This window comes from Geotrypetes seraphini, chromosome 1 (genome assembly GCF_902459505.1).
Source record: "Geotrypetes seraphini chromosome 1, aGeoSer1.1, whole genome shotgun sequence".
Taxonomy (NCBI): Eukaryota; Metazoa; Chordata; class Amphibia; order Gymnophiona; family Dermophiidae; genus Geotrypetes; species Geotrypetes seraphini.
Window position 1 is genome coordinate 26,991,985 of NC_047084.1, and position 13,341 is coordinate 27,005,325.

General features: G+C 40.0%; 1 protein-coding gene across 5 annotated transcripts in view; it reads right to left on the reverse strand.

Annotated features, from left to right (window-relative positions):
- The window catches only part of GFM2 (GTP dependent ribosome recycling factor mitochondrial 2), a 201,894-nt gene that overhangs the window by 21,689 nt on the left and 166,864 nt on the right, over positions 1-13,341 (reverse strand). For 3 of the 5 annotated variants that reach the window (XM_033929287.1, XM_033929285.1, XM_033929286.1), the window contains one exon: positions 13,025-13,140. The exons of the other annotated variants lie outside the window; for them this stretch is intronic. In XM_033929287.1, the coding sequence (XP_033785178.1) occupies positions 13,025-13,140 (116 nt within the window). The remainder of the gene's footprint in view (positions 1-13,024; positions 13,141-13,341) is intronic. 5 annotated transcript variants of the gene reach the window in all.

A 13,341-nucleotide genomic window follows, 5' to 3' on the forward strand; every position in this document is an offset into this window, starting at 1 on the left:
AAAAACTTAAATTATAAAGGATCAAGATTATGGTTTTTACCAGACTTCGCCAAAAACACAGCAACTAAAAGAAAAAGACTACTAGACATGAGACCTCTACTCAAAGAAAAAGGATTTAAATATGGTCTATACTACCCGGCGAAAATGAGAGTGTCATCTGGAGACAAGTCCTTATATTTTGAGGATCCCGAAAAACTAAAAGATTTTCTCTCTAAACCAGAACCTATGATATATTAATATAATATATTAAGATGGTTTTGAAGATTCTATGAAAAATTAGAAAATATAACATATCGAAATATTTGAAGAAATGGAGGAAAACAATACAAAGAAAAGACAATAATAATTATATGAAAGAAAGAACAGAATATAGGAAAATTATTAAATAATACACTGCATATATGTTTAAAATAATTATATGTTGAAATCATAATACTAAGGAAATACAAATTAACATATTGTTAAATGGAAAATGATACATTAATAAAATGTTATGGAAAATGATTAAATAAATATAAAAGATCAATATAGATAGATAGAAGGGAAATTTGTTTAAACAATTGAATATTGATTGCCTAGAATGGGGAGAATGTTAGGATTACAGTTCCAATGTGTATCCTTAAGCAGCCAATGTATTGGGTGGGAAAGGGAGGGATAAGGAGAATATTTATTAGAATAATTAAGGGAGATACATTAGGGTTAAATATGTGTGTCGTGAAGAAAATTTTTTGGATATTAAATATGAAAGAGGAGAGGAAGAATAAGATAATGAAAAGTATTAAAATATATAATGTCTTTTAAAATATATTCTATTAATGTCAATGGCCTGAATCACGTAATTAAAAGGAAAAAAATATTAACATTTTTAAAAAAACAAAATGCAGATATTTACTGTCTGCAAGAGACCCATCTTAATATGAAGGAATCACAGAAATTATCAGGTGGATGGATAAAAGAATGTTTTTTTGCTCCAGCAGTGGGTAAAAAAGCAGGGGTTGCAATCCTTATAAATAAAAAATGTATGGCCAATATAAAGGTAAAAAATTCAGATCCACATGGAAGATGGATACATATCGATATAGGTATGGGAAATGATACCCTGACGTTATTTAATATATATGCCCCTAATTCGAATCAATCAGAATTTTTCAAAAAGCTACAAAATATGTTATTACCACTGGCTGCCTCTAATTTAGTGGTGGCTGGAGATTTTAATGCTGTAATGGATCCATTATTGGATAAAAAACCAGGTAAAAATATTAAATCTTTAGGTCTAGATAATTTAGTTAGTTCATGTGATTTGAAAGATATATGGCGTATTCTTCATTTTAATGATCAGGAGTATTCATTTTGTTCACAGGTTCATAAATCATTTTCAAGAATAGATTATATTTTTGTTTCAACAAATAAAGTGCAACAAGTGATTAAAGCCTCCATTGATCCTATTATCATTTCGGATCATGCGGGAATATGGATAGAATTACAATTAGATCAATTAGAAAATAATAGACCTCTTTGGAGATTTGATAATGCATTGCTTGTGGATGACAAATTTTTGGAAAATTTTAAAACACAAATTAATGAATTTTTTCAAATAAATTTAGTGGAAGATACATCTATAGAGAATGTATGGGATGCATTTAAAGCAACTATGAGGGGTAATATCATATCATATTCAGCTTTTATTAGGAAACAAATTAAAAAACAATATATGGAATTAGAAAAAGAAATAAAAATATTAGAAGCTAAATTGATAAGTAAATGGGAATATGAAGTTTTACAAGCTCTTTTGAAAGTAAAAGGTAAATATAATGAATTAACTTCAAAAATGATAAGAAAAGATTTGTTTTCCAAACAAACGGTGTATTATGGAAATTCTAATAAGGCGGGAAAATTATTAGCAAATTATCTTAAGGCAAAAAAAAGGAGAACTAATATTAATGGAATAAAAGATGATAATGGTATAATAACAAATCAAACAAATATAATATTAAAACAATTTTTAAATTTTTATAAAGATCTATATTCTTCCGAACCTTATTTGGAGAAACAAAAAGATGGAAAAAAATTTTTAGATTTAATAAATGGACCTAAGATTCCTGATCATATAAAACGAAGTTTAGAAGAACCTATATCATTAAAAGAATTAGAAACAGCATTGAGATCTCTTAGAGTTGGATCCGCTCCAGGTGGTGATGGTTACACAGTAGAATTTTATAAAACATTTCAAAATATCCTCTCCCCACATTTATTAAAATTATATCAGACATAACTTATAAAAGGTAATATAAAAGGTACTATGGCTGAATCAATAATAATTGTTTTGCCTAAGCCAAATAAAGATCCTACTTTGGTTTCAAACTACAGGCCTATATCTTTGATAAACGTTGATAATAAACTTTTGGCGAAAATTTTGGCTTTGAGATTAGCCAAAGCTCTCCCACATATTATAGATATGCATCAAACGGGTTTCGTTGCTAAAAGACATTCCTCCAATAACTCTAGACTATTATTTCACATGCTAAACTTGTCAAAAAAAATGGATGAACCGGCTTTTACAGTTTCATTAGATGCTGAGAAAGCATTTGATAGGGTAGAATGGAATTTTATGTATCAGGCTTTAGAATGGTTTGGTATAGGTTCTGGATTTATACAAATGGTAAAAACATTGTATAGCTTCCCGATTGCAAGATTAAATATTAATAATAAGATATCTGATGGTTTTCAATTGCAGAGGGGAGTTAGACAAGGTTGTCCTTTATCTCCTTTGTTATTTGATGTTGTATTAGAACCCTTATTGTTAGCAATACAGCAAACGAGGGAGATACAAGGAATTCCATATTCAGATATGGAATATAAAATTTCGGCTTATGCTGATGATATTTTGCTTTATTTGAGAAATCCAGAGTCTACCTTATCTTCTTTATTGGAATTAATTGATAAGTTTGGCAAATTTTCAGGTTATAAAATTAATTGGAATAAATCTGAAATTATACCCTTGAATGTTTACTGTGTAAAAGGATTATTTGATATTTTTCCATTCATATGGAAAGAAGAAGGATTTAAATATCTAGGCATTCAAGTTAAAAAAACAATTGAAGATACTGTAAAAGAAAATGAAAAATATATATTAAAAAAAGTAATGGAGTTATGTGAACAATGGAACCCATTACATATATCTTGGTGGGGCAGAGTTCAAACTATTAAAATGATGATGTTGCCTGTGGTTTGCTACCAAATGAGTATGATACCTATTTATTTTCAGGGGTCCTTTTATAAAAAGCTTAATAGAATTTTAACAAAATTTCTTTGGCTTGGTAAAACACCTAGAATAGCTTTAGTAACCTTACAAAAATCAATTAAGGAGGGAGGGGTAAATTTTCCAAATTTCTATAGGTACCATCAAGCCTATATTCTACGTCAGGGTATGTATTGGATCCTCCCAGAACTTATAGATAATGCACCAGATTGGTTATATTTGGAATGGCGCCTTATGTTTCCCCTAAATTTAGTTCATTTACCAATTATTAATATACCTAAAAGATACAGAGAAAATAAAATAATAATGGATACTTGGAAAACATTGAGATTTATTGATAAATTAACACCCATCCCAATATATAAATCAACTAATCAATCCATATGGATAAACTCCAAGATCAAAATTGGCGGAGCTCAAATCCTTTGGAAGAACTGGATTATTGCAGGAATTAGATCTCTAGATGATATTATTTCAGAAGGTAAACTGCTGGATTTTTCACAATTGCAACATAGATTTGGTCTTAATAAAACACAAAGTTTTAAATGGTTGCAATTGAAGCAGGCCATTCAGGTTGGGTTCCCTGAATGGAAATCATTAAACAATCAATATAGTTTAAAGTTCTTATGCTTTAAAGCAGACTTCCTAGGACATCAAGCCGCATTGTGGTATAAATTAATATCTGGATATTTGAATAAAAAACCAAAAAATGGTCTAAGAGACATTTGGAGCATTGAGATTGGACATCAAATTAATGCATCTCAATGGCCACTAATTTGGTCTTGGAGAATGGGATGTACAGTGTCAGCGTCTATGAGACAAACATGGTTCTTTTTATTACATAGAGCTTTTTGGACCCCTACTCGTTTACAAAAACTAGACAGTTCTAAGTCTAATAGATGCTGGCACTGTAATCTAGAACCAGGGACATTAGATCATTTATTATATCATTGTCCTTATATTAAAATTTTTTGGAATTCAATTTGGCCACAAATTAATAAATTAATGGAAAATCATATTGCAATATCATATGATACAATTTTATTTGGAACAATGATGAGAAAAAAAAGTCAAATTTCACCAGAAAATAATAAGCTTTTATTAATTATGACAGGGGTTGCCATTCAACATATAACTAACAATTGGAAAAATTACAACAACCTAAATTACACATTTTGGTGGAATACAATATGCCATATTTTTAAAATGGAAAGAACAATAGCAATACAAAAGGGGACATATAATAAATTTATAAAAATATGGGGGCCATTGACAAAATACTGTAATGATTAAATAATGGAATACTTTTTCTTCTTTTCTTCTTTTAGAGATTTTTTTTTATGACACACATATAGGGGGGGTAAGGAAAACAAATTATATATAATAAATTATAATATATGATACAAAATGTAACATATGATTAAAAAATAATAGAAGGGTGGGGGGAGGGAAAATGAATAAAATTTATCCAGAATATATTGTATTAGATATAAATATGTTATTGAATAATTATCAATTATATTCTAATATGTTGTATACTTTTATAAAATTTGAAAATATTATATTAAAGCAATAAAAGGGTGGGGGGAGGGTGAAGGGGAAAATCAAATCCAGACATACATTGTGTTAGATATAAAAGTGATACCATGCATTTATCAACTGTATTTTATTATTATGTACACTTTTTGTAAAATTTGAAAATAAAAATATAATGGAAAAAAAAAAAAAAAAGACCTGTTGGCACTTTTATTCAATATTTGACATCCTGTTCAAAACTGGTCAAACTGGTTTAGCAATGATCATTACAGGATTGGTAAGTTTAGTGAATTTGGCCCTTTGTCCTCTGTACCTTCTTGCTCTCATAGCTATTTAGTTAGATCTTAGATTTAAAGTTTTATTTGATATTTCTTTTTTATACACTTCCCCCTCCGTATTTGTGGTGGTTAGGGGCAGAGCCGGCCCATGAATATTAAAAAACTGCAAATAATATTCGGGCCGGTTCGGCCCCTAACCCCCGCTTCCCCCAGCTATTTTAAGGCCTGTAAGCCCGCCTTTAAGCTTTACCTAGTGGTCTAGCGGGTTTTCGGGACAGGAGCGATCTTCCCATGCTCCTGCCCCGTGCAGATCGCTCATAGGAAATGGCTGCCTTGAGCTCCCGTCATAGCCATTTCCTGTGAGTGATCTGCACGGGGCAGGAGCGTGGGAAGATCGCTCCTGCCCCGAAAAACCACTAGATCAGTAGGTAAGGCTTAAAATGGGGGGGGGGGGTGTGGCTTACAGGGCTTAAAATAGCCTGAAAAATGAAAAAGCATTTTTTGTTTTAAAACAATGAATACAGATACATAAAATTGTGTTGTATGTGTTGTGGTATGCATGTGCTGTGGTATACACATTTGGGATCCCAAAATGTGTATGTGTGTTTGGATATATTATGTACAATATTCAAACAGGGTAATGTTATAAAGAATATATACTTTGCTGTTTTCAGCTTGGCAGAGACCTCTTTGACGTTTGTTACACAGGCCTGACCTTTGGTTTCCTGAAAAGGGGGCCCTGTATTCTGAGCTTAGACACTAAAGAAGAAATTAGCCTGGTTTATTGAGATGTCTCCTTATTGACTATCTGTGCTTACTTCCATGTATACTAATATAAGAATATTTTCTCTGGTTTTAGTCTGTTCAGTTTCTATTATTCTTTATAAGCTTTATAATTTCCCTTTAAGAGTGTGTACATCTGATTAGGTAAGATTTTTTGTGTTCATATAAATAAGACACACCCTTCTTAAATCTGAGGCACTCAGTTTGCATGGCAATAAAAGGGAACACTTTTTTCAACAGCATGCTTTGCATTCTCACCCAGATAAACACACTCCCTCCTCCCAGCAACAGAGAAAATCCAGGATGCTGTGAATCACCAGCTCTGTCAGAGAAGTATTTTGCTTTTATCTTTTGTTCCAACATATATTTTACTCTTTATAGTAAACATAGAAACATAGAAGATGACGGCAGAAAAGGGCTACAGCCCATCAAGTCTGCCCACTCTGCTTACCCACCCCCTGTCTATGCCCTAATGACCCAATTTCCTTATCTTGACCCTCGTAGGGATCCCACATGGGTATCCCATTTATTCTTAAAGTCTGGCACGCTGTCTGCCTCGATCACCTGCACTGGAAGCTTGTTCCAATGATCAACCACTCTCTCTGTGAAGAAATACTTTCTGGTGTCGCCATGAAATTTTCCGCCCCTGAGTTTGAGCGGGTGCCCTTTTGTGGCCGAGGGTCCCTTGAGAAAGAAAATATCATCTTCCACTTCGACACGTCCCGTGAGGTACTTAAATGTTTCGATCATGTCTCCCCTCTCCCTACGTTCCTCAAGAGTGTAGAGCTGCAATTTGTTCAGTCTCTCTTCGTACGAGAGACCCTTGAGCCCCAAGATCATCCTGGTGGCCGTCCGTTGAATCGATTCAATTCTGTGCACATCTTTACTGTAATGTGGCCTCCAGAATTGCACACAGTACTCCAGATGAGGTCTCACCATGGCCCTGTACAATGGCATTATGACTTCAGGCTTTCGGCTGACGAAACTTCTATTGATACAACCCAGTATCTGCCTTGCCTTAGATGAAGCCTTCTCCACTTGATTGGCAGTTTTCATGTCTGCACTGATGATTACTCCTAAATCTCGTTCTGCTGAAGTCCTAGTTAAAGTTTCTCCGTTCAAGAAGTACGTCCTGCATGGATTTCCGCTTCCGAGGTGCATGACCTTACATTTCTTAGCATTGAAGCCTAGCTGCCAGGTTGAGGACCAACTTTCCAATGTAAGCAGGTCCTGCGCCATATAATTCTGTAAACTGCATTCACTTACTATATTACATAGTTTGGCGTCATCGGCGAATAGTGTTATTTTACCTTGAAGCCTTTGAGTCAGATCCCCTATGAATATGTTGAAAAGGAGTGGACCCAGGACCTAGCCCTGCGGCACTCCACTGGTCACCTCCGATGTTTTAGAGAGGGTACCATTAACCACCACCCTCTGAAGTCTGCCACTCAGCCAATCATTGACCCATGCAGTTAGTGTCTCTCCTAACCCCATCGATTCCATCTTGCTTAGCAGCCTGCGGTGTGGGACACTGTCAAAAGTTTTACTGAAGTCCAGGTACACGACGTCCAAAGACTCTCCCAAGTCCAACTTTCTTGTTACCCAGTCAAAGAAGCTGATGAGATTGGATTGGCAGGACCTACCCTTGGTGAATCCATGCTGACTGGGATCCCGAAGATTCCCTTCATTCAAGATCGTGTCCAATTTGCTTTTAATTAGTGTTTCCATGAGTTTGCACACTATTGATGTGAGACTCACCGGTCTATAATTTGCAGCCTCTGCCCTGCAACCCTTTTTATGCACAGGAACGACATTAGCTAATTTCCAGTCCAGGGGAACTTTCCCCTTACTTAGGGAGAGATTGAATAGCTCAGCCAATGGTTTCGCCAGGACATTGCTCAATTCTCTGAGCACTCTTGGGTGCAAATTGTCTGGTCCCATGGCTTTGTTCACCTTGAGTCTTGCCAGTTCACTGTAAACTTCACCTGGTGTGAACTCAAAATTCTGAAACGGGTCTTCTGTGCTTTGTGTTGCCTTCAACTGCGGACCGTGTCCCGGTGCCAGGTGAAGACTGAGCAGAAGTATTCATTCAGTAGTTCAGCTTTATCGGAATCTGCTTCCACATAACTTCCGTCCGGTCTTCTAAGGCGTACTATCCCGCCTGTGTTCCTTTTTCTGTCACTAATATACCTGAAGAAGGATTTGTCCCCCTTTTTAATGTTTTTTGCCAGAATTTCTTCCACTCGAAGTTTTGCCTCCCTAACTGCCATTTTGACCGCTGTAGACCTGGTCCTATATTCTACTTTTGCTTCTCTTTTCTCCGTGTGCTTGTAGGAGAGAAACGCTTTTTTCTTCTCCTTAATGAGGTGCGAGATCTCCGCGGTGAACCATTGGGGTTTATTGTTTCTTTGTCGTTTATTTACTGATTTTATGAAGCGGCTAGTTGCTTCATGTATGGTTGATTTCAGTATTAACCACTTAGCTTCTACATCATCGGTCTCCGCTTGGTCCTGCAGCGTCTGATGGATGAAATCTCCCATGCGTGCAAAGTCTGTGCCCCGGAAATTGAGTACCTTTGTTTTCGTGTTTGATCTAGGGAAGCCTTTCCTAAGGTTGAACCATACTATGTTGTGGTCGCTGGAGGCTAGCGTATCTCCTACTGAGACCTCTGAGACGCTTTCCCCGTTGGTGAGTACCAGGTCGAGGATCGCCTAGGCCCTAGTGGGCTCCGTTACCATTTGTTTGAGACGTGCTCCCTTTATGGAGGTTAAGAGCCTCCTGCTACCGCTGGTTGTCGCTGAAAATGAGTTCCAGTCTGCATCAGGCATATTGAAGTCCCCTAGCAGTACAGCTTCTCCTCGTAGAGTGATATTCTCTATGTCTTCAATTAATTCTGCGTCCATGTCTTCCAGTTGTCTTGGGGGTCTGTATACCACACCTAGATACAGGCATTTTTCTCTGCCTCTTGCCAGGTTTACCCAGAGGGACTCCCCGGTGTACTTGACATCTGTGATCCTGGTGGTTTTGATGTCCTCTTTAATGTATAGAGCTACCCCCCCTCCTAACCTGCCCTCTCTGTCCTGATGAAGTAGATTGTAGCCCGGTATAGCCATATCCCACCCATGTGAGTCCGTGAACCAAGTTTCAGATATTGCCACCACATCTAGGTCGGCATTCCTTATTTCAGCCTCCAATTCTAGAATTTTGTTACCTAAACTGTGTGCATTGACATACATGGCCCTCCATATCTTGTGTTCGCTAAGTCCCTGTGAGGTGTATCCTACCCGAGTCGGTGTGACTCCCAAAGAACTGTTTGCAATGTGGGTACTTACCTTGGACGCGGAGTTTCGACTCACCTCATCAGGATAATTCCTTTCTGCACTAATATATGAATGGGTACCCTCCCCCGACTTACCTAGTTTAAAGCCCTGTGAAGCAGGCGGGCTAGTCGGTGTCCGAAGACGTTCTTACCCCTACTGGTCAGATGGAGTCCGTCTGGTCCCTGAAGTCCTTGTAGCGCTTCCCCATGGTTTAGGAATCTGAAGTTCATATCCCGGCACCATCCCTGTAGCCACTCGTTCGTCCTCAGGATACGTTCATCTCTGGCTCTTCCCTTGCCTCTAACTGGGAGGATCGATGAGAAAACCACCTGCGCTCCTGTCCGCTTCAGCCTCTCACCCAGTGCTCCAAAGTCTCTGGTGATGGTCTCCGGTGTGTTCCTGGCAGTGTCGTTGGTTCCTATGTGGACAAGAACCATAGGAAAGTGGTCTCGGGGCGTGAGTAGTCTATCCAGACTGGCGGTGACATCTCGTATCCTGGCTCCAGGCAAACAGCAGACCTCCCTAGATTGCATATCCGGTCTGCAAATTGGTCCCTCGGTGCCCCTCAGCATGGAATCCCCGATGACTATTACTCTGCGCTTCTTTGGGGGGAGCTGGTCAGTTGTCCCTGGAGATGGAGCTGTGTGTATGCTCTAAGACACAGTGCTTCAACAGCTGATCCACGGACCGGTGGCGGTCCGCAGGAAATTTTTGCCGGTCTGCGCAGGGCCGGCAAGATTGACTCCCTTCAATTTCCTACCGGTCCGCGCAGGGCCGGCAAGATCAACAGCTGAAGTCTGTGCTGGGCCGGAGAGATCTTGGGGAGCCTCCGACAGTGGCTTTCTCCCCTCTCTGCAGCTCTCCTTTACTTCCCAGCGCAGCGATTCACGAAGGCAGCCTCGGGGCTTTTGCTGAGTCGCGGCTGCCTCTGATGATGCAACTTCCTCTTTCCTCAGAGGCGGCGCGACCCAACAAAGGACCCGAGGCTGCCTTCCTGAATCACTACGCTGAGAAGTAAGGAGAGCTGCTGGGAGGGGAGAAAGCCAATATTGGAGTCTGGGAAGCTGCTGGGCAAGGGGAAACAGGGACAGCTGCTACTGGACCTGGAGGGAAGGAGAAGGAGAGATGCTGCTGGGAGGGGAGGAGGGAAAGTAGTCTGGGAAGCTGCTGGGCAAGGGAAAAAAAGGGACAGCTGCTACTGGAGAGGGAGAAGGAGAGATGCTGCTGGGAGGGGAGGAGGGAAAGGAGTATGGGAAGCTGCTGGGCAAGGGAAAAAAAGGGACAGCTGCTACTGGAGAGGGAGAAGGAGAGATGCTGCTGGGAGGGGAGGAGGGAAAGTAGTCTGGGAAGCTGCTGGGCAAGGGAAAAAAAGGGACAGCTGCTACTGGAGAGGGAGAAGGAGAGATGCTGCTGGGAGGGGAGGAGGCAAAGGAGTCTGGGAAGCTGCTGGGCAAGGGGAAACAGGGACAGCTGCTACTGGACCTAGAGGGAAGGAGAAGGAGAGATGCTGCTGGGAGGGGAGGAAGGAAAGGAGTATGGGAAGCTGCTGGGTAAGGGAAAAAAGGGACAGCTGCTACTGGAGAGGGAGAAGGAGAGATGCTACTGGGAAGGGAGGAGGGAAAGGAGTCTGGGAAGCTGCTGGGTAAGGGAAAAAAGGGACAGTTGCTACTGGACCTGGAGGGAAGGAGAAGGAGAGATGCTGCTGGGAGGGGAGGAGGGAAAGTAGTCTGGGAAGCTGCTGGGCAAGGGAAAAAAAGGGACAGCTGCTACTGGAGAGGGAGAATGAGAGTTGCTGCTGGGAGGGGAGGAGGGAAAGTAGTCTGGGAAGCTGCTGGGCAAGGGAAAAAAAGGGACAGCTGCTACTGGAGAGGGAGAAGGAGAGATGCTGCTGGGAGGGGAGGAGGGAAAGGAGTCTGGGAAGCTGCTGGGCAAGGGAAAAAAAGGGACAGCTGCTACTGGAGAGGGAGAAGGAGAGATGTTGCTGGAAGGGGAGGAGTGAAAGGAGTCTGGGAAGCTGCTGGGCAAGGGAAAAAAGGGACAGCTACTACTGGAGAGGGAGAAGGAGAGATGTTGCTGGGAGGGGCGGAAGGGAAGAGAGTTATTGCTGGACAGGAGGAGGAGGGAAGGGAGAATGAAAAAAGGAAGGAAATAGCTGGCAGAGAGATTAGAGGAGGGGAAGGGGAGACACAGGCATGAGAAAGTAGAGAGATTGATGATAGGAAGGGGTCAGCAGAAAAATAAGCAGAGAGGGACAACGATGATAGATCTGGTGTAGAAGAGATAAAAATGAAGAGAGCAGTGAAGCAGGAATGAATCATGTAAAAAGGAGAGAGGGGCACAAGCTGGATGGAAAGGGGAGAGGGGCATAGAAAGAAGACAGATACCATATGGAAGGGGGAGAGAACAGACAGTGGATGGAAGGGGCAGATGCTGGATTGAAGAGACAGAGAGGGCAGACGCTGGAAGGAAGAGAGTGAAAAGAAGATTGAAAGCAGAAACCAGAGATGACAAAAGGTAGAAAAAAAGCACAATGTAAGCAGAGAAAATGTTAATTATAATTTATATTCTGGGATTTTTTCAAAGAGGTCAAGGCAGATGAATTTAAAATATGCTATGTCACCTCAATAACAACTATACAAAAATAGACAAATAAACCCCCTCCCCTTTTACTAAACCGCGATAGTGGTTTTTAGTGCAGGGAGCTGTGCTGAATATCCCGTGCTGCTCCGATGCTCATAGGCTCCCTGTGCTAAAAAACACTATTGCGGTTTAGTAAAATGGGGCCATAGTGCAAAATACAGACAGCAGATATAAATTCTGAAATGGACACATTTTGATCACTAAATTGAAAATAAAATCATTTTTCCTATCTTTGTTTGGTGATTTCATGAATCTCTGGTTGCATTTCCTTCTGACTGTGCATCCAGTCTTTCTTTCTTTCCTTCTTCCTCCTGCATGCTTCCTCTCCTCCAGACCTCATGCTATTCCCCAACCAACATCTCTCTCTGTCCCTTCATAAGTCCAACTTTTTCTTCCTCTCTCCCTGCCTGCCCCCTGCCACCCGATACCCTCCATTCCCTCCCCCCTTTTGTTTTCTCTCTCTGCCCCCTTTTCTTTTTATCATTCTTTCTCTCTCCCTGCCCCCCTTTCTTTCTGTCTTTCTTTCTTTCTCTCCCTGCCCCCCTTTCTTTCTGCCTTTCTTTCTTTCACTCTGCCCTCCAAGGGGGAGGAAGTGTGTGACCCCCCTTCCCAATGGACTGCTGGCTATGCCCCGTCATTAATTGTGATTACAAATTTTAATCAAAATGCAACCCTACTTAAACATTAGATTTTGGAATTTTCCTCCAGGAACTTGTTCAAACCCAGATCCACCAACTGTGGTTACCATATCCATTGTCAACGAGCTCCAGAGCTTAACTATTTGTTTAGTGAAAAAATATTTTCTTAGATTTGTTTTAAAAGTATTATGTAACTTCATGAGTAAGCAATCGATTCACGTTTACCCATTCTACTCCATTCAGTATCTTGTAAACCTCTATCATATCCCCCCTCAGCCATCTCTTCTCCAGGCTGAAGAGCCCTAAACTCTTAAACCATTCCTCTTATGAGAAGAGTTCTATCCTTTGAATCATCTTGGTCACCCTTCCTTGAACTTTTTCTAATTCTGCTATACCTTTAATTGAAATATTGCAATTAGAATTACACCATGGAGCAATACAGAAATACAGTAATATTTTTGTTTATCTCTTTCTTAATCATTTCTAGCATTCTATCTGCTTTTTTGGCTGCTGCCACACACTGTGCAGAAGATGTCAATGTACTGTTCTGTTTTGCCTCAATATATTTACCTTGTACATGCAACGAGAAACACAAGCAGAGAGCATTGTCATAGACGTGCCAGGCTGTATGGTCAACAACTGGATAGTCACAACAACATTTTGCAACGGAAATCCTATTAAAGGTCCTAAACAAAGGAAAAAAACATAATATTGCCATTTGTACATAATGCCAAAGAGAACAGTCTTCTGGGTTGACAGGGTAGGGGATGTTATTCTCCTCCTAAATACAACACATTCATGATGTGACTGAGCTCAGAAGAGTGGAGGAAGAGGCTGAAACTTTTGTAAGTTAGGGTTCAAATTCACTTCACTCTCTCGTCTGTCCT